We start from the raw sequence: 23,604 nt of genomic DNA, 5'->3' as shown, positions 1-23,604 counted from the left end.
TATCCATCCATCCATCCATCCACCTTATCCGGGGCCGGGTCGCGGGGGCAGCATATATATATATATATATATATATATATATATATATATATATATATATATATATATATAAATATATATATATATATATATATATACATACATATATATATATGTATATATATATATCCATACATTTTCTAATCTGGGGCCGGGTCGCAGGGGCAGCATATATACATAAATATATATATATATATATATATATATAATACATTTTCGAGTCGTCACATTTGGCACCAAATCTGTCCAAACAAAAGTATCAACACAAGAATTGATGCAACAACTCAATTAAATGCTTCTTGACTTCTACCTTCTATCATTTTGGATGATGACCACCTACTCTATAGAAGTTGTTCAGGTGTTATGGAGTCAATGCGACATATTCTTCTCACACACCCAAAAGTTTTCATTGTCACATACGGCATCATTCCAGCTGTCTTCGTAATTGTGGTAGTTTGTTAGAGCACAGTCTTCGTTTCTGCCTTGGTAAGAGTTGGGTTCCCCACTGGTCCAGAACCTGAAACCAAAAACAAACGCGCTTTTAACAAAGAAAGACAAAAATTATTATTTTTTATTTTTAAAAAAAAGCAGTGAATGGCCAAATTAAAACAATAACTTATAGTCACAGTGGTATGTTGACATTGATACGGTCATTTAATATGGAAGTAATAATATCTTTATACTTTGTTGTAACAAAACAGGGACCAACCATTGACTGGGTTGATAACAAACTATTAGAAGGTAGAGTAGGCCTCTACTGGCCCATTTTATGGGATGATAAGTGCTGATAAATGCCCATTTATTAGTTTGATAACGTCCAGATCAGGGAGAGAAATTTAACTGGTATTTAAACGTGTTTCCGTTAAAGTGGAAGCAAATTTTGAAGTGAAAATTTGAAATGTTGCATTGAACAAAATGCAAATTAGAGATATTTCCATCAACTGGTTTAGAGCGAATCAATAAAGCTGTATTAAAGTGCTTTCGTCAGAAGATGGCAGTGTAATATATTTCTGATGGCTAATCTGTCAGTAAACAGTAGAAGAAGTAGAGATTGCGCAAGAGAGAAAAAACAACAACAAAAAAGAGGTTGCTAATCAGACAACTTTGGCCTCGCACAAGAGAAAATAGAGAGAAGTCTTCAGGAAATGGATTAAATTGGTCAACTTATAATTCTTCTTTCATGTCAGAAAGCAGCTCATCAGTTATGTGAGTTAAATATTCGCTACGTCAGAACTTATTTGGAGAAAATGTTTCCATCTCCCAATTGCATTAACTTTTTATCAAAAAAGACAAAAAAAAACATCTCAAGCGAGTGTAAAAACTTTTATGAGAATTTGGTGTTTCAAGCAAGCTTTTCTCATGCTGTGATGTAGATTTATTAGAGAGTGATTAAATAATAATATGTGAACCTTGTGGTCAGCGGACTCCCATCCACCCATTTCCACACTCCCTCTGTGTCTCGGTCAGTCAGTCCAATCCAGATGGGCTTTTGGAAACGTCTTATGAATTCCTTGTTTACAAAGAGAAACACACCGTCACAGTTTCTTCACTTGACAGACAGATTCATAAACACACACACACACACACACACACACACACACACCTGCTCTTCTTTGCTGTTGATGATCAGCAGGTCTGGGTCTCTCTGCTGACAGTCACTTCTGCTGTCCTGCCAGGATTTCTTCGATGAGGAAATGTAGTAGTAACTACCGCTGAAATGCTCCCATCCTTGGCGGGAATATTTAGGAGATGGTATTGGAGATAACAAACAGATTGAGGTGAATACACATATTATCTAGTATTATTAGGGATCGGTGTGCTATTACTTTTCTCTACAGAATATGAACTTTTATGAAAAACTGCCCAAAATTTTGCATTGAAATGAATGGGACGGCCGAAAAAAAATGAGCGAAAAAGAACAATAATTGGAGATTTTTTAAACGTCTACTTCTCCAGCATAATTTCACCTAGAGACTCCATTTAAACTTTAAACAGTAGACACAAGTCTTGTGTATCGGTGTATTAATACACGTTTCGATAGGTCACATAGTTTTTTATTAATCCCTGTTCAATGACCATGATCATTTTTGGAGAAATTCTGAGATTATAATGGGTGTGTATTGCACGGAATGTTCATGTCATAGTGTGTGACATCATCGCCAGAGTGTAGAGGGAGAGAAAAAACTGTCAAAAAATACATTTGAAAACTGCGCTCCAGGCCGAAATTCCACTCTACAGGAATAATTTATACATAGAAATGTAGGAAAATTTGTCTACTCACTCACAATCCTCTGGTAAAGCTGTCAGAGTTATAGTTTGGGCGTAGGACGCAGAGATGCGCCACCAACACGCATCAACACCCTCATTGGCTCCCATATTAAAAACGCAGGAAGATTTCTTCACAAGGGAGATTTAACAGTTTTTTTAGATCGCTCTAACAAAGCTATTTTTTCATTTTTCTTGAAAAAAAACCATATGTAGACGTTCAGGAAGAACTCAGGACACCCAAAGTGAAGTCGGACCAATGATAGGTATTATGGTTTTGCCAGAAATGCTTTCTGTTTGAGGCCAGAAATTCCAGTCCAACTCTGGACCTCTGTCCACCGGCTGCTGTCACAGGTGTCAGTTAATTCTGTTGATTGCTTTGATCTGATTGCCTTTGATCTTTGATGTGATTACAGTTACAGATACCCACACACACACATGCGCGTAAGTGCTCACACTCCTCACACATGCATACACATGCTTCAAACACACACGCGCGCACACGCGCACACGCACACACACACACACACACACACACACACAGGTATCTTTATGCGATTTTCGCTACACACACACACACACACACACACACACACACACACACACACATTTTGAGGTTAAAGGGCATAGTTTGAAATCTCTGAAGAGTCTCATCATAGTGTACACACACCGGCAGTAGCCCCCGTGGCCCTTTCAAAATTTCCCTAGAGGAAATTTTCTAGTTTGTAATATTATACACCGACTGTAACCCAGGTAAAAAAGAAAAACAGAAAAAATAAATAGAAATTGAGAATGTATTTAGTTTTACTCACCAAAGACAGCCAGCTTCCTCTTTAACTCGTCTCTCTCTTCAGTCAGGTTCTTTAAAATGTCCTCAGTGTCTCCTGTCTTATCTTCAGAGCGATCAGAGAGAGCAGAAAGAAAAACACATTTTAACGCAAACAAAATCTATTCAAAAGAGTATCTCCCTCATTAGTGTTTGTGTGTTTGGATATTCTTGTAAAAGAAGTGAGATTCCTTTAACATGAAGAGAAGTCATGAACAAAGATAAAAACACCAGATTACAGACATGTTTATAACGTTTAAAAAGAAACATGCTTTTAACTTGGATTTAAAAAAAAAAAAAATTATAATGCAAGAGATAAAGAAAAACTTAGAACTCTCGATCTTTGACTGTAATATTGGCTTTCTTTTAATTTGATAATGATGTTCTCAGCAGTTCTCAACATAATGTTTTATTTCTATATTTAAAGCTGAACTTCCTTCTGTTACACAACTTCCCTAAACTTGACTCGTTCTGAGGCTGATGACAAACTACTTCATTTGCACAACCAAACAATCTTTGCACAATAACATGTTACTGAAAAGTACTTGTAGAAAACTATAAACGAAGGCGGGAACTGTTCTGTTCTTGAAGGTGCATGCAGGGAGACCAGCCAGTAGAGAGTGGTAGTCGTCTAGGCGTGACACCACAAGGGCTTGTACCAGGAGTTATGTTATATGTTTGGTCAGGTAGGGTCTGAGCTTCCAAATGTTGCATAGGGAAAATCGACACAATCGGGCAGTTGTGGCCACATGACCCCTAATGGTCAGTTAGGCTCTGTTTACATGATGACGGTCTGAACAGAAGATGCAAAAGTGGCGTCATGTCTTTACTTTTTATTCCACGTTTAGATGAGCGTTTTCAGGAGGAAATCTGTGTGCATATGGTGACGCAAAATTGTGTGAATTGGATTGGGTTTGCATGCCAGGCGGAATCACTTAAAGCCATAAGAGCATCTTTGGGAAAAAAGAGAAGTGGGCCTAGCGCTGACCCCTGAGGTACCCCTGTCAATACGCTGTTTGGACTCTTCTCCCTTACAAGATACTTTATAAGTTACAAAGCTCAGTGAGTGTAGAGAGGAGGATTTGTTGAATGTTGGAATTATTATTTCCAGGTCTGTCACATGATGCCATGGGGTCCAGAAAGATATAATTGCATTACATTACATTTGGAAAGAGTCATCTGTAATTGCACAGATAGACATAATTAGAGCACTATTGTTATACTGTGGATTTTTTCTTCTTCTTCTTCCGGACGCAGTTTCGTCCTGCTACTAGTCCTACAACTTGAAGAGTTGCAGGACAAATGATATATCAAAATGTGCAGTTTGATCGGGATCGGTGTGCTATTACTTTTCTCTACAGAATACGAATTTTTTGAAAAACTGCTCAAAATTTTGCATTGAAATGAATGGGACGGACGAAAAAAAATGAGTGAAAAAGAACAATAATTGGAGATTTTTTAAACGTCTACTTCTCCAGCATAATTTCACCTAGAGACTCCATTTAAACTTTAAACAGTAGACACAAGTCTTGTGTATCGGTGTATTAATACACGTTTCGATAGGTCATATAGTTTTTTATTAATCCCTGTTCAATGACCATGATAATTTTTGGAGAAATTCTGAGATTATAATGGGTGTGTATTGCACGGAATGTTCATGTCACAGTGTGTGACATCATCGCCAGAGTGTAGAGGGAGAGAAAAAACTGTCAAAAAATACATTTGAAAACTGCGCTCCAGGCCGAAATTCCACTCTACAGAAATAGTTTATACATAGAAATGTAGGAAAATTTGTCTACTCACTCACAATCCTCTGGTAAAGCTGTCAGAGTTATAGTTTGGGCGAAGGACGCAGAGATGCGCCACCAACACGCATCAACACCCTCATTGGCTCCCATATTAAAAACGCAGGAAGATTTCTTCACAAGGGAGATTTAACAGTTTTTTTAGATCGCTCTAACAAAGCTATTTTTTCATTTTTCTTGAAAAAAAAACCATACGTAGACGTTCAGGAAGAACTCAGGACGCTCAAAGTGAAGTCGGATCAATGATAGGTATTATGGTTTTTGCCAAAAATGTTTTCTGTTCGAGGCCAGAAATTCCAGTCCAACTCTGGACCTCTGTCCACCGGCTGCTGTCACAGGTGTCAGTTATTTCTGTTGATTGCTTTGATCTGATTGCCTTTGATCTTTGATGTGATTACAGTTACAGATACCCATACACACACATGCGCGTAAGCGCTCACACTCCTCACACATGCATACACATGCTTCAAACACACACGCGCGCACACGCACGCACACACACACACACACACACACACACACACACACAGGTATCTTTATGCAATTTTCGCTACACACACACACACACACACACACACACATTTTGAGGTTAAAGGGCATAGTTTGAAATCTCTGAAGAGTCTCATCATAGTGTACACACACCGGCAGTAGCCCCCGTGGCCCTTTCAAAATTTCCCCAGAGGAAATTTTCTAGTTTGTAATATTATACACCGACTGTAACCCAGGTAAAAAAGAAAAACAGAAAAAATAAATAGAAATTGAGAATGTATTTAGTTTTACTCACCAAAGACAGCCAGCTTCCTCTTTAACTCGTCTCTCTCTTCAGTCAGGTTCTTTAAAATGTCCTCAGTGTCTCCTGTCTTATCTTCAGAGCGATCAGAGAGAGCAGAAAGAAAAACACATTTTAACGCAAACAAAATCTATTCAAAAGAGTATCTCCCTCATTAGTGTTTGTGTGTTTGGATATTCTTGTAAAAGAAGTGAGATTCCTTTAACATAAAGGGAAGTCATGAACAAAGATAAAAACACCAGATTACAGACATGTTATAACGTTTAAAAAGAAACATGCTTTTAACTTGGATTTAAAAAAAAAAAAAACATTTAAGGCAAGAGATAAAGAAAAACTCAGAACTCTCGATCTTTAACTGTAATATTGGCTTTCTTTTAATTTGATAATGATGTTCTCAGCAGTTCTCAACATAATGTTTTATTTCTATATTTAAAGCTGAACTTCCTTCTGTTACACAACTTCCCTAAACTTGACTCGTTCTGAGGCTGATGACAAACTACTTCATTTGCACAACCAAACAATCTTTGCACAATAACATGTTACTGAAAAGTACTTGTAGAAAACTATAAACGAAGGCGGGAACTGTTCTGTTCTTGAAGGTGCATGCAGGGAGACCAGCCAGTAGAGAGTGGTAGTCGTCTAGGCGTGACACCACAAGGGCTTGTACCAGGAGTTATGTTATATGTTTGGTCAGGTAGGGTCTGAGCTTCCAAATGTTGCATCGGGAAAATCGACACAATCGGGCAGTTGTGGCCATATGACCCCTAATGGTCAGTGATGACGGTATGAACAGAAGACGCAAAAGTGGCGTCACGTCTTTACTTTTTATTCCACGTTTAGATGAGCGTTTTCAGGAGGAAATCTGCGTGCATACGGTGACGCAAAAATGTGTGAATTGGATTGGGCATGCATGCCAGGCGGCATCACTTAAAGCCATAAGAGCATCTTTGGGAAAAAAAGAGAAGTGGGCCTAGCGCTGACCCCTGAGGTACCCCTGTAAATACGCTGTTTGGACTCTTCTCCCTTAGAAGATACTTTATAAGTTACAAAGCTCAGTGAGTGTAGAGAGGAGGATTTGTTGAATGGTGGAATTACTATTTCCAGGTCTGTCACATGATGCCATGGGGCCCAGAAAGATATAATTGCATTACATTACATTCGGAAAGAGTCATCTGTAATTGCACAGATAGACATAATTAGAGCACTATTGTTATACTGTGGATTTTTTCTTCTTCTTCTTCCGGACGCAGTTTCGTCCTGCTACTAGTCCTACAACTTGAAGAGTTGCAGGACAAATTATATATCAAAACGTGCAGTTTGATCGGGATCGGTGTGCTATTACTTTTGTCTACAGAATACGAATTTTTCGAAAAACTGCGCAAAATTTTGCATTGAAATGAATGGGACGGCCGGAAAAAAATGAGCGAAAAAGAACAATAATTGGAGATTTTTTAAACGTCTACTTCTCCAGCATAATTTAAACTAGAGACTCCATTTAAACTTTAAACAGTAGACACAAGTCTTGTGTATCGGTGTATTAATCCATGTTTCGATAGGTCATATAGTTTTTTATTAATCCCTGTTCAATGAACATGATCATTTTTGGAGAAATTCTGAGATTATAATGGGTGTGTATTGCACGGAATGTTCATGTCACAGTGTGTGACATCATCGCCAGAGTGTAGAGGGAGGGAAAAAATTGTCAAAAAATACATTTGAAAACTGTGCTTCAGGCCAAAATTCCACTCTACAGAAATAGTTTATACATAGAAACGTAGGAAAATTTGTCTTCTCACTCACAATCCTCTGGTAAAGCTGTCAGAGTTATAGTTTGGGCGTAGGACGCACAGATGATCTACCAACACGCACCAACAGCCTCATTGGCTCCCATATTAAAAATGCAGGAAGATTTCGGAAAAAGGGAGATGTAACAGTTTTTTTCGATCGCTCTAACAAAGCTATTTTTCATTTTTCTTAAAAAAACCCATTTGTAGACGTTCAGGAAGAACTCAGGACGCTCAAAGTGAAGTCGGATCAATGATAGGTATTATGGTTTTGCCAAAAATGCTTTCTGTTCGAGGCCAGAAATTCCAGTCTGTCCACCTCTGGCTGCTGTCATTGTTACGGACCATTGGCAGTTCGTAGCAGTTAATTTCTGTTGATTGCTCTGATTGCCTTTGATCCTTTGATGTGATTACAGTTACAGATACACACACACACACACATGCGCGTAAGCACGCACACTCCTCACACATGCATACACATGCTTCAAACACACGCACACACACACACACACACACACACACACACACACACACACACACACACACACACACACACACATATTTTGAGGTTAAAGGGCATAGTTTGAAATCTCTGAAGAATCTCATCATAGTGTACACACACCGGTGGTAGCCCCCGTTGCCCTTTCAGAATTTCCCCAGAGGAAATGTTCTAGTTTGTAATATTATACACCGACTGTAACTCAGGTAAAAAAGAAAAACAGAAAAAATAGATAGAAATTGAGAATGTATTTAGTTCTATTTACCAAAGACAGCCAGCTTCCTCTTTAACTCGTCTCTCTCTTCAGTCACGTTCTTCAAAATGTCCTCAGTGTCTCCTGTTTTATCTTCAGAGCGATCAGAGAGAGCAGAAAGATAAACACATTTTAACGCAAACAAAATCTATTCAAAAGAGTATCTCCCTCTAGCCTGGCTAACACCAGACCAAATCTCATTTGAGATTTGGTCTGGAAACCAACCGTTCATTTCTCCGTAGAGGAGGCGTGGTTTACGATCCTCCAGAGCCGTTTATTGGGCGCTTAGAATGTCTATCAAAGCGTCTGTAGGTAGCTCTTAGCCAATCAGATCAGTTATACCAGATGACGTAGTAGAGCTAGTTTGTTGTGTGTGTCTGTGAGAGAGTGTTGTTTGCTGCTTTGCTTCTCCAGTTCTCGCTTTCTGCAAGATTTATTTTCACGCTTTATTCCCCCTCATGTCATTCAGCCACACACATCTACTGATTTTATGGTCAATAAACAAGCTGCTGCGGGTCTCTGGGGGCTCCGCTGTCCCCCGGCTCGTAGCCAGATCACCGCCGTTACGATTGCGCCGGTGATTAGCGCCGGTAGCGGCGCTAATAGTCCCGCTACCAGTGATCTCGCTACGAGCCGGGGGACAGCAGAGTTTCGTGTCTGCTGCAGCCTTGTTGGATCCGTAAGAAAACTACAAGCTTCCAAGTGCCGAGTAGTACGCGTCATCGTTTGCTGTCCCTCACCGCTCTGTGATTGGATCCCTAAAACAGGGCTAAGAAACTGTCTTGGTTTCCAGACCGCCTGGAGGTTCGAAATTAAATTTGAGCGCGCAAGGCAGTATGGGTATACCCAGGCTAATCTCCCTCATTAGTGTTTGGATATTCTTGTAAAAGAAGTGAGATTCCTTTAATGTAAAGGGAAGTCATGAACAGAGATAAAAAACAAACAGATTACAGACATGTTTATAACGTTTAAAAAGAAACATGCTTTTAACTTGGATAAAAAAAAAATCTTTTAAGGCAAAAGATAAAGAAAAACTCAGAACTCTCGATCTTTGACTGTAATATTTGCTTTCTTTTAATTTGATAATGATGTTCTCAGCAGTTCTTAACATGATGTTTTATTTCTGTATTTAAAGATGAACTTCCTTCTGTTACACAACTGCCCTCAACTTGACTTGTTATGAGGCTGATGACAAACCACTACTTCTCTGGCACAACCAAACAATATTTGCACAATAATATGTTATTGTATGTAATAATACAATACATAATACATAATATTATGACAGTCTCAGTAGAGTGATCCCACTTGAACCCAGACTTGGTACAGACTGTTCTCAGAAAGGAATTTGGTGCTCCAGTATTTTGATTTGGTAATTAATTAACCGCATCATGATTTCTGGAAAAGAGACTCTGCTTTTGAGTTTTTCAATTCAAACCACAAGGGGCCATTGCTTGGTGCAATTGCCCCGTGGCCCTAATAATAATAATCAGATTGTAAGTGTGAAATGTGGAGACACAATTTAACTCACAGAGAGTGAAGCGCAGTGAAATGTTGAGAGAAGCTTGAAGGACACACAAGAGTCCAAAGCTCAGGAAAACAAGCCGGAACAGATTTCCCCCTGTGTGCAGAAATCAGACAGAAACATTAAAAAAAACAACCCAGCAATATTATCATTTTTAGGCAGCAAAGGCCTGATGATTGTTATGTGGAGCAAAAAAAAAAAACTATCAAAAGTATTTTCATCTTCTGATTCAATATATGTAAAACATCTGTCATTTGTTGGAGTCATTTTAAAAAAAGGATTTTTAATTTTATTAACACACATAAATAACTAAAACTAATTCCAAAAGTTTATTGTATATTTTAGTGTGAATCTGGATACAAGTTAGTACAATTTAAGGCAAATGTGAAAACATTGACAACAACAGAATACATGTAGGTTTTTTTTTTTGCCTTGGCAGTGGTGTTTTGTTTCTTTCATTTATTTATTTTGGGGAATTGTGTCTTTTTGTATCTTTTTTTAGTCATTTTGTCTTTTTTATCCATTTTGTGTCTTTTATTGTCTTTTTTTGTTGTTGTCATTTTGTGTCTTCAGTGGGGTTTTTTGGGGGTTTCTTCTCATTTTGTGTCTTTTTGTATCTTTTTTAGTCATTTTGTCTTTTTTAAGTCATTTTGTGTCTTTTTATTCATTTTGTGTCTTTTAGTGTCTTTTTTTAGTCATTTTGTGTCTTTTTTAGTCCTTTAGTCCAACATAAAATGTGATTTTGAATCTTTTTTTTTTAACTTTCAAAACACTATCATGCTCAATAAAGAATTGTAAATGTTGCAAATGTGACCAAAGGTGTCAAATCTAACATATAAGAGGGTTCCATCCAGTTCTATCATTTGATACTAAATCTATTTGAGCTTGTCTCCAGTTTTACTTGGTATATCATCATCAAACTGAAACTGGCCTCATGGAGTTTACAGCCAGAACTTTAGAGGTAAATTTACAGTAGGGCTCCACGCTGCTTTGTTTTCTAGTCTGGATGGAGTCAACAAGTCTGGATTATTTGGAACTTTTGGAGACTCCACAGGGTTAAAACAAGACGCTTGGATGGAATTTATAAAAAATAAAAGATTTTCTTACCTGTACGTCTTTGTTGGTTGCTGAAAGTTCCATCGTTTTCATAAGTGATTTCCTCCGACATTTCCATGAAGCGGCTTCAAGTGGCACAAACACATCAATATTCTTCTACCATTCAATTTTTTCAGAACACTCTTAAGGTGTTAGATTTGCTGTGTTGGTGCGTCTTCCTCCTCAAACTTTCAGAGTGTGTTCTGCACTGTAATGAACATTTTGTTTTATCTCTGCATCAGGCCTCAATTGGAGAAGTTGCAGTTTGAGTCACTCGTGTAAAAATAAAAAACCTTCACTTCCAGATAACTGGAGCGTCATATCCTGTTAAACCCATATGTATTTATTCTCTCTCCATAAAAAGTGTTCTGGTTTTATTTGTCAGATAAGATCCGCAATAACTGAGATTAATTATTTTGGTGGGTTAGTAAAGGTTAGTAAAAACTGATGAATATGAGGGTAAGACAACAATATCAAACATTTATTTATTTACACCGCACTTTTGAGTACAAAATGCTTTTTTAAAATGGTGACATGAAAAAGCAAAAACAAGACAACAAATACAATGTAAATGAGTAAAACACAACAATATGTAGACCATGGGTCTCAAACTCGCGGCCCGTGGGCCAATTGCGGCCCTCGTGAAGATATTTTTTGGTAATTTTGTGTCTTTTTTTGGTAATTTTGTGTCTTTTTTTGGTAACTTTGTGTCTTTTTTTAATAATTGTGTGTCTTTTAAAAAAATAATTCTGTGTCTTTTTTTGGTCATTTTGTGTCTTTTTTTGTCATTCTGTGTGTTTTTAAAGTAATTTAGTCATTATTTAGTAATTTAAAGTAATTTTGTGTATTTTTTTGGTCCGGTAAGAAATTTCCCAGCAGTATGTTGAGGGTAATAAAGGAGGAGAGATGTTTTTGTGTCCTTCATTGAGTCAGCTTCAAGTCAGTAAATTTGTTTGGCTGCACTGGGAATTTATTTTTATTCATGTAAATATGTTGGTTGTTGTTTACACTACAGTTCATATGAAAATGTTTAAATAAAACATATTTTGGTTAAGGCATGGAGTGGAAAAATAACTCATTGAGTTGAAATCATTTGCTGACAGCTTCGTTGTAATTGTAATTTTCACCTCACTGTACATGTGTTCTGTTCTGTTTACCTTTGTAAAATCACACAAAGAAGTTAAAGGTCACTTCCACTAAAATTTAGGGTACCAGGAAGGAAGGGTAAAGAGCTGAGAAGACACAATACAAGAGAAAAGACATCATAGGATATGAAAAAAGAGGAAGTGAAGAAAAAGAAGAAAAAATTGAGACTAAAGAAGGAGAAGAAGATGGTAAGGGAAGAGATGAATGAAGCAGAGAGTTTATGTTTCAATCCTGACATCTAGTGGTGACAGACAGAAATCACAGCACAGACAAACCTTTCTGCTTTGCTTAGATGTACTGATGTTTTAAAAACTTTTGGAGATTGAGGCTATTTTGTCGGTTTTTGACTCCTTTTCATTCTGCCTGTAGAAACGACCTAAAAATCTTTACCATGACGTGTTGCTATCATTGTTTATAGCACAACCTCACCTATATGACCTGATTATTATTTTTTCATTTTTACTTCCTGGATCAACATTTTGAACACACAAAAAACATTTTTAAAAAAACCACACACAATTTTTTTATTACAAAAAACACATAAAAAAAACCCTAAGAGAACAAACCAAAAACACACACAAAATAATACAAAAAACACTCAAAACACACCAAAAACATATATTTTTTAACAAAAATTGCAAAAAAAACCCACATAAAAACCCACAAAGAAATTACAAAAAAACGCACAACCCTGTCCCCCCCTCCAAAAAAATTACAAAAATCACAAAAACACATTAAAAAACAAAAATAATAATAAAAAACATATAATAACACATAAAAAAAACACAAAATCACACACAAAATATTACAAACCAAAAAAATACTTTTTACAAAAAACACATAAAAAAATTGCTGGTTTCAGTAACAATGTAACAATGAAACACCGTAAATGTATATATCAGCCAAAACATACATTACTCCACTGTAAAATACTGGCACGGTGTTTGTAACAAAAATATAATGTAAGCATCACTGTAATTTTTGCATTTATCTTTTGTAAAAAAAAAAATTACTTTTTTCACTGTTAAATGTACTAAACACCATATCTCTAACAAATATATACAGTAATATTTAATGGTAAAATCTTTAATTTATGCGGCATTTATAAGTGGTCATCACAACATTGTGGGTGCACCACACATACGGCTCTGTGGGAAATTGACATTTTTACCTAATTTTTAGGCCGACTTATGTGATACACTTTTTTGAATCGTGTTGTTTCTTGTACTTGGTTAACACGGCTTAAGGTTTTAGTCATCCGACGTCTGGATTTTGAAAAAATACGACTTGACCACCGAGGCTAGCACAAACCGGCGTGTTTTAGCACTCATTTAGCATCTTAGCATTTGTGCTACACGGATACCGGTTGTCCTGGCTACTGCAGACATTCCTGAAGCTGAATCACCGCAGCGGGTCCACTTGTTGGACCCGTGTCGGTAAGTTTTGCCACTAACTTTCATTGTATGGATCACCACTGTCACTGCCGCTATACCAGAACAACGCTGTGGGCTCCGGGTCGGAGCCCCTGTGTGTAAGTGTCAATACGCACCCTGCTAGCGGCTACCACCACCTACAGCTGCTCGCTAAACCCCAGAATTCTCAAAGTACGTTTAGCCCTGTACTGACCTCTTTTTCTATCTCTGCTCCCCAGCTACTTCTTCAATAAACCATGCCTCCACTAACCTCTCCATCCGGCTGTGCCAACTGTACCCTCCTGACGGACAAAGCTGCTGAACTGGACCGAAGAATAGAACATGACGGCTCCGGCCCTGGACGCCACTGCCGCTCCGTCCCGCTGACCGACACCTCACCGACAACAACAAGCGACACACACAACCAACTCTCAGCTCACCAGATGACCCCGGCAAAGGAGATTGCGGAGCTCAAGTCAGAACTCCGATCCCTGGAGCAGATGATCGACGGCCTCCTCCAGCGGCAGTCAGTGCTGTGCTCCCGGTTAGCCCGCCTGGAGCCAGAAGTCAATCTGCAGCCCTCAGCTGCGGTTCCTACCGCCGCCACTACCAGCGTCCCTGGTCCGAGCTCCGCTCCATCGTGGTCTTCGGTTGTCAGGGGAGCAAAAAAGCTCTCTCTTCCCCTCTTTGACTCTCCTGACATCGGTAGCGATGATATCATTCCGCTCTCAAACTTTTTCTCTCCCCTGGCGTCCCTCCCCCTCGTCTCTCCACCTGCTGCTCGCAGCGCTGCCCGGGTGCGAAAACGCTCCTCTCCCATCAGCGACACTCACAGCGCAGCATCACTGTCACTTCCATCTTCGTCTTCTTCTCAAACCCCCCCAGTTAAAAAGCGACCTCGCCTGTCTCCCCCCCAGCACCAAAAGAAGCAGCCTCACTCGGTAACTGCCCCAGCGCTTTCCTCGAAGCAAACAGGTGCTGCATTCACAAAGTCTTCTCCCCTGACCCCGCCCACCCGGGCACCTGTTCATGTCAACAACTGGTTACATCCAATCCCACCCCGTTCATCAGTCTCCCTCAACCCAAGGCTGTCCATCTACAAATGCAACCCAGATATTGAACGCCCAGATATACTTCTAGTAGGTGACTCCATTATCCGGTTTGTTTCCCTCCCTGGTGCCATTACCTATTGTCTATCAGGAGGAAAAACCTCAGACTTCATTGAACTCATCCCAGTACTTCTTGACATCCATCCCTCTGTCCACACTGTAATTGTACATTCGGGCACAAATGACGTCATGGCCAGACAATCCACACTGCTGCACCTCAACATTGAGGCCATGGTTTCCACTGTGGAAAGCCTGGGAAAGAGGTGTGTTCTTTCCGGCCCGACTCCTGTCACCACAAATAGGAGCTCTGAGCATTTCAGCTGTCTGTGCAGCCTACATGACTGGATGAAAATTTTTTCTACTGCCTGTGGTCTCACTTTTATCAGCCACTTTGACTCTTTCTGGACTAGACACAACCTATTCAAACACGATGGTCTGCATCTAAACAGGACCGGTACGGAAGTCCTGATTCAAAATTTCATACATTTTATTGCTTTTAGCCTCGACTGACATACCCTACAGCAAGACCATGCTGAGCATCCTCGCTCTGCTTGTCACAGTTTTTTACCCAAAAGTGCGGGTCCTGCTGTTACTGAATCAGTCTCTGCTGTACCTATGCATATTCCTGTCAGAATCACCCATATGCGCCCATGTTGTACCGACGCCACCAATGTGAGCACCTTGGTGAGGCCGATCCAACTATTAAATAAGTCTTCGTTACCAACCGCTAATAATACTATCAATAAAACCAACAACATCCCCCAACCCGACCAATATCGCGAGATCTGTGACCCACGCCAAGTTCCCCAGCCCGTCAATCATCGCGTGAACTGCACCGAACATCGCGAGAACTATGACATCGCGAGATATGTGACCCAAGCCAAGGAGGTAAAGGACACACCCCCAGATGCAAACATCAACTCGTCATGCCTGACCGCCCCTCCCACGTCAGTCATCGTGTCACAGGACAAGAACGCTCATCTGCTGCCACCTGCTGGAGAAAAGCCAACACAGCTTTCAGCAACCGCTGACAATGTTAAATTAAATTCAAAGGTAAAATGTATGGCTAAGACCCACCAACTTAGCCAAAACACAACTGTTGAGTACACCAGTTGTACCTTGCCGAGTTGTTTGATGGAGTAGAGAGAGCAGACGAGGAGACGGAGGAAGAATCAACTGAAAACACTTTATTGTTTTCTTTAAGCGCAGTTCATGAAGTGCGGAGCTCAGTTCAATACATACATCAACCAGTACATAAGAAAAGGCTACTCGTTGTCTAGCGTGGTCTCGTTAATATAGCATGCTTCGCTGTGTCTCCTCCTACTCAGTTAGGGTGTTGCCTTTGTCTATTTTCTTATGTGTCTACATGTTTCTTTGTCTTGTAATTTTCCACTGTAATATCTTGTCACTTACAGTATGCTTCTCTCGAGTTGGGTTCCTGTTTATCTGGTGTGGGTAGTTTCCCCCAAAAGGTCATCGAGAGATCATTTCCTAATTTCCTATAAGACTTGTAGATATGAAACTATGTGTGTGTGTGCATGTGCTTGCAACATGTGAGATGTGTTATGTGCTTATTACAAAATCATTTCTTAATACTTCTTTTATTCACTCAAGCTTATGTTACCTTTAATGCTGTTTGGTTAATGCTGCCCTTTTAATGCTTCTGATTATTTTTCTTATAGTAGCTTATTTACAATCCCACACAACCTCCACTAAACTACAAAGAGAACATAAACTATTTCAAACTGTTAATCACGCCAAAATCATATGGGATCATAATTTTAAACAAAAAGGTCTAATTGGTGGACATCTCAACATCCGCAGCCTCATCCCCCAAAAAATACAACTAGAAGCCATGCTTACTAATACTAATCTCGACTTTTTAGCCCTGACTGAAACATGGTTGTCCCCCACAATTGACAGCAACCTAATCACTTTCCCAGGTTTCCAATTATACCGTAAAGACCGCCCAGACAAACGTGGCGGTGGTATTGCATTATATGTTAAAGATAAGTACCAATGTGACGAACTTGATCTTCCTATTGGCAACATGGAATGCCTAGGGATAAAAATCATTTTTGCCAACAAAATGTCCTTAAACATCGTTGTCATATACAAACCACCCAAAGAGAATGATAATCATTTCACTCAACTGAACCACATTATAAAAACACTGGGGGATAAAGAACTAATTATACTCGGTGATTTCAATATCAACTGGCAAAACAAAACTACTAGAGCTAAATTAAAACAAACTTGCTCAAAATCAGGCCTCTCCCAACTCATAAACTCCCCCACCAGAATTTCCAAATTATCTAATTCTACTATTGACCTAATATTCACAAACAAGCCTGATAGAATTACCAGGACCTACAATCTACTCACAGGTCTTTCGGATCATAATCTGATCCTTTTAATCAGAAAAATTAACAATTCAAAAAACAAAAACAAAGCTCCCACATCCAAAAATAATTTATACGTACCCCTAAGAAATATCTCCCAACTTGACAAAGATATTCAAGGAATTCCCTGGGCTAATGTTGTAACTGAAATCAACTGCAATGCTCCCTGTGACTCCATCATCGCAAACACAACTGAAAAAATTAAAAAATATTCCAGACTCTCGAAAAATTGCAAAAAGCGGAAAAACCTACCTTGGTTCAATGATAATCTGAAGGAAATTATGAAAAAACGTGACCTGGCCCTAAAACAATATATTAAAACTAAAAGGCAAACTGACCACCTTCTGTTCAAATCACTCAGAAATAAAACAATCGCAGCTTTTAGATCTGCCAAAGCGAACTATTTCCTGACGCTCATCCAAACAGCCAAAGGAAATAGTAAACTACTTTGGAAACAGATCGACAATCTCTCTGGAAAGCCGATTAAGAGCAACAATAATTTACAGTTAAACAACGATGGCGTCCTGGTCACCGACAGCATCGCAATTGCAAACTCCTTCAACTCTCACTTCCTAAATATTTGCCCTGTGTCTGACAAACACGCCCCCATACCGCCCCCCAGTTTCCACTCACCACCTTTCATTCTAAAACATATTACACAGTTGGAGGTTCTGAATCATATCACTTCCCTCTCAAACTCGAAAGCAAAGGATATTTACGGCATTGACGCCGATCTCGTCAAACGTAACAAACTTGCATTTGTGCTCCCCCTAGCGTCCCTCATCAACAACTCCATTGAACACAACACTTTTCCTGATTCATTAAAGAAAAGCATCGTCACCCCCATACACAAGGCTGGGAATCCACAAGAGGTGAATAACTATAGACCAATCAGTATTCTAACAGTCTTCTCCAAAGTGATAGAAAAAACTGTAGCAAAACAAATAACCAACTATCTGGAAAAAAACTACTTCTCCACCCGCTACAATTTGGGTTTAGGCCTAAATATTCCACAGAAACAGCCTGCTGCCACCTAGTTGAATCCATTAAGATGCACCTAGATAATGGCGACAAAGTAGGATCGGTTTTCCTCGACCTTAGAAAGGCGTTCGATACTGTTAATCACAACAGACTTATAGAAAAATTAAAATTATTCAATCTCTCCAGCAACACGAGCAACTGGCTTGCCTCTTATCTAAAAAATCGCACCCAATGTGTGAGCATTAACAATTACCGGTCTGATCAAGGCAATTGCCTCATGGGAGTGCCCCAGGGGTCAACTCTGGCCCCCCTTTTGTTCAGTATGTATATTAATGATCTCCCGAGCATCTGCCCCACCATCATGACGCAGATGTACGCAGATGACACGGTCCTCCTTACTCATGACAAAAATGTAGCCAAAATTAATAAAACGCTTAACAGCGCTCTGAGCAAAATCGCATGCTGGCTTGAATCCAACCATCTCGCTCTAAACGTGAAAAAAACAATGGCTGTTCTGTTCTCAATCAGAGCACTCCCACACAATCAAAATCTCTTCCTAACAGTAAATAACGAGCCAATTCAAAATGTTACTGAAACAAAGTACCTAGGCCTTATTATCGACAATCACTTAAAATTCGAAAAACAGGCCAAAACCCTCTCACGCAAATTAAAATGAATGCTAAACACGTTTAAACAGATAAGAGATTCTCTCTCTCTAGAAGCCGCAAAAACATTCTACAGCGCACTCATCATCTCCCGAATCTCATACTGCCTCACAACCTGGGGCTTCGCGACCAACAACGCGGTTATCAAAATTACATCCCTGCACAAAAGAGCCCTGAAAATATTAGATAAAAAAAAATCTTATGCACCACCACTGTAAGATACTCGAAAAACACAATCTACTCTCCTTCCAAAACATATTTGAACTAGCTAACCTCACCCTGATTTACAAAATTTTAAACAATGCAGCCCCTGGACCACTAGATAAATTCTTCAACAAAACCCGCAATAATCTAAGAAGCGGCACTCAGGGAAACTGCGCCTTACCCGCCAAAAATACCACCTTCGGCCAGAACTCGCTCTCTTCCGCAGGCCCAAAACTCTGGAATAATCTGCCACAGTATGTTAAAACTATGAGTCTTGCCAGCTTCTCGGATGCAATCAAACAGCTTCTGATAGGAAACCAATTATGCCGGCACTAGAATCCGTCAGAGCACCCCCCAGGCCGCAACGAGCTGCTAACCATCATCACGGCCAAGCTAGCCCGGTCTGCCAGCTGCCAACTTTCATCACGGCCATGCTGAATTAACTTGCCTCCCTATCTGACGCCAACGCGGTTAGCTGCCAACCTCTACCACGGCCAAGCTAGCTAGCGTCAGCCTCCTCGACACAAGATCCTAGTCTCCCCGTCACTAGCTGCCAACCACCAACACGGCCCGGCTACCGCCAGCGGCCTGACTACCACAGTCTAGCCAGCCAGCCTACCCTCCTCGACACTAGCTGCCAACCGTCACCACGGCCCTGCTAGTAACATAGCCTCTCTGCCAGCGGCCGACCATGGCCACGCTAGCCCCAATCTCGCATTCGACCAGTCGCTGCTGAAGATCCTGTCCCCCCCGCTTTGCCTAAGCAATAAATGGAAAAATAGAATGAATTGAATCCTAGCACGGCCAAGCAGCCACCCTGTTTAAACCCGTTTTAAATCGTCTCAATTAAATCGTCCCCCCCCCCCCCCCCACCACCTCCTACTCTAGTTGTTCAGGTGTTATGGAGTCAATGCGCCATTTTCTTCTCACACACCCAAAAGTTTTTATAAGTATTTTCTTGTCAATTATATGGCAGAACCGTGTTTCTTTTGTTGGAAAAACTTTTTATTTATACGGAAAGAATACGGAATGGAATAAAATGGGAATCTTAATCGTGAAATCAACAGTACCGATATCTTTTTACCGTAGTATTAAAAAAGTTCTACCGTATTTATTACGGTAAAGTTCTGGCAACCACAGCTGCTGGTTTTTACCGTAAAAACAACAGTTGTCTTTTTTTTTATAGTGTACTGTGCATGCAGACCTCTTGTAGTCAGTCCACTATTTATCTAAAACTATATATTTACTTCTTTTCATTTACTGTTAATGTATACAAAACTGCTAAGGTGTTGGCAGAAGAGACATTGCATGCATGGGAATAAAATACAATAAAATACAATATATATATTTATATATATTTAAGAACATGGATGGATGGATGGATATCCATTTTCTTATTTTCTTATCCGGGGCCGGGTCGCGGGGGCAGCATATATACATATATATATACATATATATATATATATATATATATATATATATATATATATATATATATATATATATATATGCAGTTTCCAGAACAGAAGTGCTCCAGGAGGTACATTTTTAGTTGAAAATAACAGTATCATTCTGACATTTGACCATTTTTAAATACATTTTCGAGTCGTCACATTTGGCACCAAATCTGTCCAAACAAAAGTATCAACACAAGAATTGATGCAACAACTCAATTAAATGCTTCTAGACTTCTACCTTCTATCATTTTAATTAATAGGTTGACTTCTATGTGTCATCGGCTGTTGACCTGCTATCTCAGGTTCAGGTGTTATGGAGTCAATGCGCCATTTTCTTCTCACACGTCCAAAGGTATTTATTGTCACATACGACATCATTCCAGCTGTTTTTGTCATCGTAGGCGTTTGTTAGAGCACAGTCTTCGTTTTGGCCTTGGTAAGAGTTGGGTTCCCCACTGGCCCAGAACCTGAAACCAAAAACAAATGCGCTTTTAACAAAGAAAGACAAAAAATATTATTTTTTATTTTAAAAAAAGCAGTGAATGGCCAAATTAAAACAATAACTTATAGTCACAGTGGTTTGTTGACATTCACTTTGCATGTGTTAAATCTACTTTTTTCCCCTTTTCTTTTACAATCAACAGATTATTGTATTGATTATACATGTAAATTAATGTTTGTGATGATGTTCTTCATTTTTCATTTGTTGGCCATGAATTTTGTTCCTGTACACTCAGTACAAAAAGTGTTTGAGCCGTGTCAGAGCAGCTTTGCAGAATGTTTATGAAAGAAGACAGTAAATGACAGGATTTGAAGGAAACACTTTACTGTTTTGGTCTTGATTGAGCTTGTGTGTAAAAGGAGTTAAAACTAATTTTAAACGTGCAAAATGTGTGTATTTTGTGTCAAAAGAAGAAGAATTGTGTTAATTGTATCGCCCATACAGGCTGATGTGGTAACTGTGTGAAGAGTTTTGAAAAAAGTATTGAATCATAGTATTGGTCATAGCGGTTGTAAAAAACTGTATTAGAGAGTGATGAAAAAGTAATATGTGAACCTTGTGGTCAGCGGACTCCCATCCACCCATTTCCACACTCCCTCTGTGTCTCGGTCAGTCAGTCCAATCCAGATGGGCTTTTGGAAACGTCTTATGAATTCCTTGTTCACAAAGAGAAACACACTGTCACAGTTTCTCACAGCTTCTTTTGACACACAGATTCATAAACACACACACACACACACCTGCTCTTCGTTGCTGTTGATGATCAGCAGGTCTGCGTCTCTCTGCTGACAGTCACTTCTGCTGTCCTGCCAGGATTTCATCGATGAGGAAATGTAGTAGTAACTACCGTTGAAATGCTCCCATCCTTGGCGGGAATATTTAGGAGATGGGATTGGAGATAACAAACGGATTGAGGTGAATACACATATTATCTAGTATTATTATCTAGTAATTATATAGTATAAAATGCAATATTTTACACCAAATGAAACCCAGACAAGAAGAAATAACAGAAAAAATAAATGGAAATTGACAGTGTATTTTGTTTTACTTACCAAAGACAGCCAGCTTCCTCTTTAACTCGTCTCTCTCTTCAGTCAAGTTCCTTAAAATGTCCTCTGAGAGAGCAGAAAGATAAACACATTTTAACTGTGGTTCAAAACTGAGGTTATATCAGGTTGCTATTTTGACTGGAGAACAACTAACAGCCTGATACAACACTAAGGGCAAACAATATCTTAGCATGATTTTAGCATAAGAATATCTTCCTGATTTGTGTTTGGATATTCTTGTAAAATAAGTGAGATTCCTTTTGCATGAAGGGAAATCATGAACAAAGATAAAAACACCAGACTTTTCTTTTTAAACATTTATAACGTTACAAAGAAACATTACAAAGTTACACAGCTCAGTGAGTGTAGAGACTTGCGTCACGAAAAACTGCACAAAATTTTGCATTGAAATGAATGGGACGGCCGAAAAAAAATGAGCGAAAAAGAACAATAATTGGAGATCTTTAAACGTCTACTTCTCCGGCATAATTTCACAGAGAGACTCCATTTAAACTTTAAACAGTAGACACAAGTCTTGTGTATCGGTGGATTAATCCACGTTTCGATAGGTCAAATAGTTTTTTATCAATCCCTGTTCAATGACCATGATCATTTTTGGAGAAATTCTGAGATTATAATGGGTGTGTATTGCACGGAATGTTCCTGTCAGAGTGTGTGATGTCATCGCCAGAGTGTAGAGGGAGGGAAAAAATTGTCAAAAAATAAATTTGAAAACTGCGCTCCAGGCCACAAATTCCACTCTACAGAAATAATTTATACATAGAAACGTAGGATAATTAGTCTTCTCCCTCACAATCCTCTGGTAAAGCTGTCGGAGTTATAGTTTGGGCGTAGGACGCACAGATGATCCACCAACATGCACCAACAGCCTCATTGGCTCCCATATTAAAAACGCTGGAAGATTTCTGAAAAAGGGAGATGTAACAGTTTTTTTAGATCGCTCTAACAAAGCTATTTTTTCATTTTTCTAAAAAAAACAAACATATGCAGACGTTCAGGAAGAACTCAGGACGCTCAAAGTGAAGTCGGATCAATGATAGGTATTATGGTTTTGCCAAAAATGCTTTCTGTTCGAGGACAGAAATTCCACTCTGTCCACCTCTGTCTGCGGAAGTGTCTCCAACAGCAGTTAATTTCAGTTGATTGCTCTGCTCTGATTGGTCGACTCCACCTCCCTAACTGTCAGTTCACTCTAACTCAACAGACATGGCATTTCTTCATAAAACATGAGACCTTATAACTTGACCATACATTGTCCAATCTGCCTCAAACTTCTCATGCATGATGATGGTTCATCACTGACCAGTTCTACATAACAATATTTCATAAATTCCTGCCCTTTTTGATCAGCCACGCCCCCTTTCATAACCAATGAACTGTTTGTGCTAGAAACTTGTATAAGGTGTCAGATTACTCGGCATAGAGTCCCTGTTTAACTGGTGATTGATTACCCCGCCCCTTTTTATTAGCCCCGCCCCTTTTACTAACTTGTGAACTGTTTGTCCTAGAGACTTGTATGAGGTGTCTGTGAACTCAGCAGAGTGTCCCTGTTTAACTGGTGAGTGATTACCCCACCCCTTTTGATAAGCCACGAGAATGACGAACCAGAGGCAAGCACACAATCAAAATTTCTTTAGAAATTTTCTAGTTTGTAATATTATACACTGACTGTAACCCAGGTTAAAAGAAAAACAGAAAAAATAAATAGAAATTGAGAATGTATTCAGTTCTATTTACCAAAGACAGCCAGCTTCCTCTGTAACTCGTCTCTC

The 23,604-nt window shown here is 39.3% G+C and overlaps 2 protein-coding genes across 2 annotated transcripts; both read right to left on the bottom strand.

Moving 5' to 3' along the window:
• Positions 1 to 252: 252 nt before the first annotated feature.
• LOC131959068 (CD209 antigen-like protein A) lies at positions 253 to 10,982 on the bottom strand. Its single transcript, XM_059324173.1, has 6 exons — positions 10,894 to 10,982; positions 9,793 to 9,882; positions 5,722 to 5,800; positions 1,643 to 1,787; positions 1,449 to 1,549; positions 253 to 556 (listed from the first exon to the last, which is right to left on the bottom strand). The coding sequence occupies exons 1-6, from the start codon at positions 10,958 to 10,960 to the stop codon at positions 409 to 411; spliced, it is 630 nt and encodes a 209-aa protein (XP_059180156.1). The 5' UTR covers positions 10,961 to 10,982; the 3' UTR covers positions 253 to 408.
• Positions 10,983 to 20,303: 9,321 nt separating this feature from the next.
• LOC131959069 (CD209 antigen-like protein D) lies at positions 20,304 to 21,926 on the bottom strand. Its single transcript, XM_059324174.1, has 4 exons — positions 21,815 to 21,926; positions 21,500 to 21,624; positions 21,315 to 21,415; positions 20,304 to 20,724 (listed from the first exon to the last, which is right to left on the bottom strand). The coding sequence occupies exons 2-4, from the start codon at positions 21,578 to 21,580 to the stop codon at positions 20,577 to 20,579; spliced, it is 330 nt and encodes a 109-aa protein (XP_059180157.1). The 5' UTR covers positions 21,581 to 21,624; positions 21,815 to 21,926; the 3' UTR covers positions 20,304 to 20,576.
• Between the last annotated feature and the right edge of the window lie 1,678 nt (positions 21,927 to 23,604).

The sequence above is a fragment of the Centropristis striata genome, chromosome 21 (assembly GCF_030273125.1).
Source record: "Centropristis striata isolate RG_2023a ecotype Rhode Island chromosome 21, C.striata_1.0, whole genome shotgun sequence".
Classification (NCBI taxonomy): domain Eukaryota; kingdom Metazoa; phylum Chordata; class Actinopteri; order Perciformes; family Serranidae; genus Centropristis; species Centropristis striata.
The sequence above is the reverse complement of the archived record's forward strand: the minus strand, read 5'-3'. Positions and strand labels throughout refer to the sequence as shown.

Bases quoted from the DNA above. Each gene is read 5' to 3' on its own strand.
- LOC131959068 (XM_059324173.1), bottom strand. From the start codon at position 10,960: ATGGAAATGTCGGAGGAAATCACTTATGAAAACGATGGAACTTTCAGC. The intron at 5,801-9,792 runs GTGAGTTAAATT...ATCGCTCTGAAG, and splicing joins TTCACTGCGCTTCACTCTCT to ATAAGACAGGAGACACTGAG. The intron at 557-1,448 runs GTTCACATATTA...TTTTGGTTTCAG, and splicing joins GGGAGTCCGCTGACCACAAG to GTTCTGGACCAGTGGGGAAC.
- LOC131959069 (XM_059324174.1), bottom strand. From the start codon at position 21,580: ATGAAATCCTGGCAGGACAGCAGAAGTGACTGTCAGCAGAGAGACGCA. The intron at 21,416-21,499 runs GTGTGTGTGTGT...TTTGTGAACAAG, and splicing joins TCAACAGCAACGAAGAGCAG to GAATTCATAAGACGTTTCCA. The intron at 20,725-21,314 runs GTTCACATATTA...TTTTGGTTTCAG, and splicing joins GGGAGTCCGCTGACCACAAG to GTTCTGGGCCAGTGGGGAAC.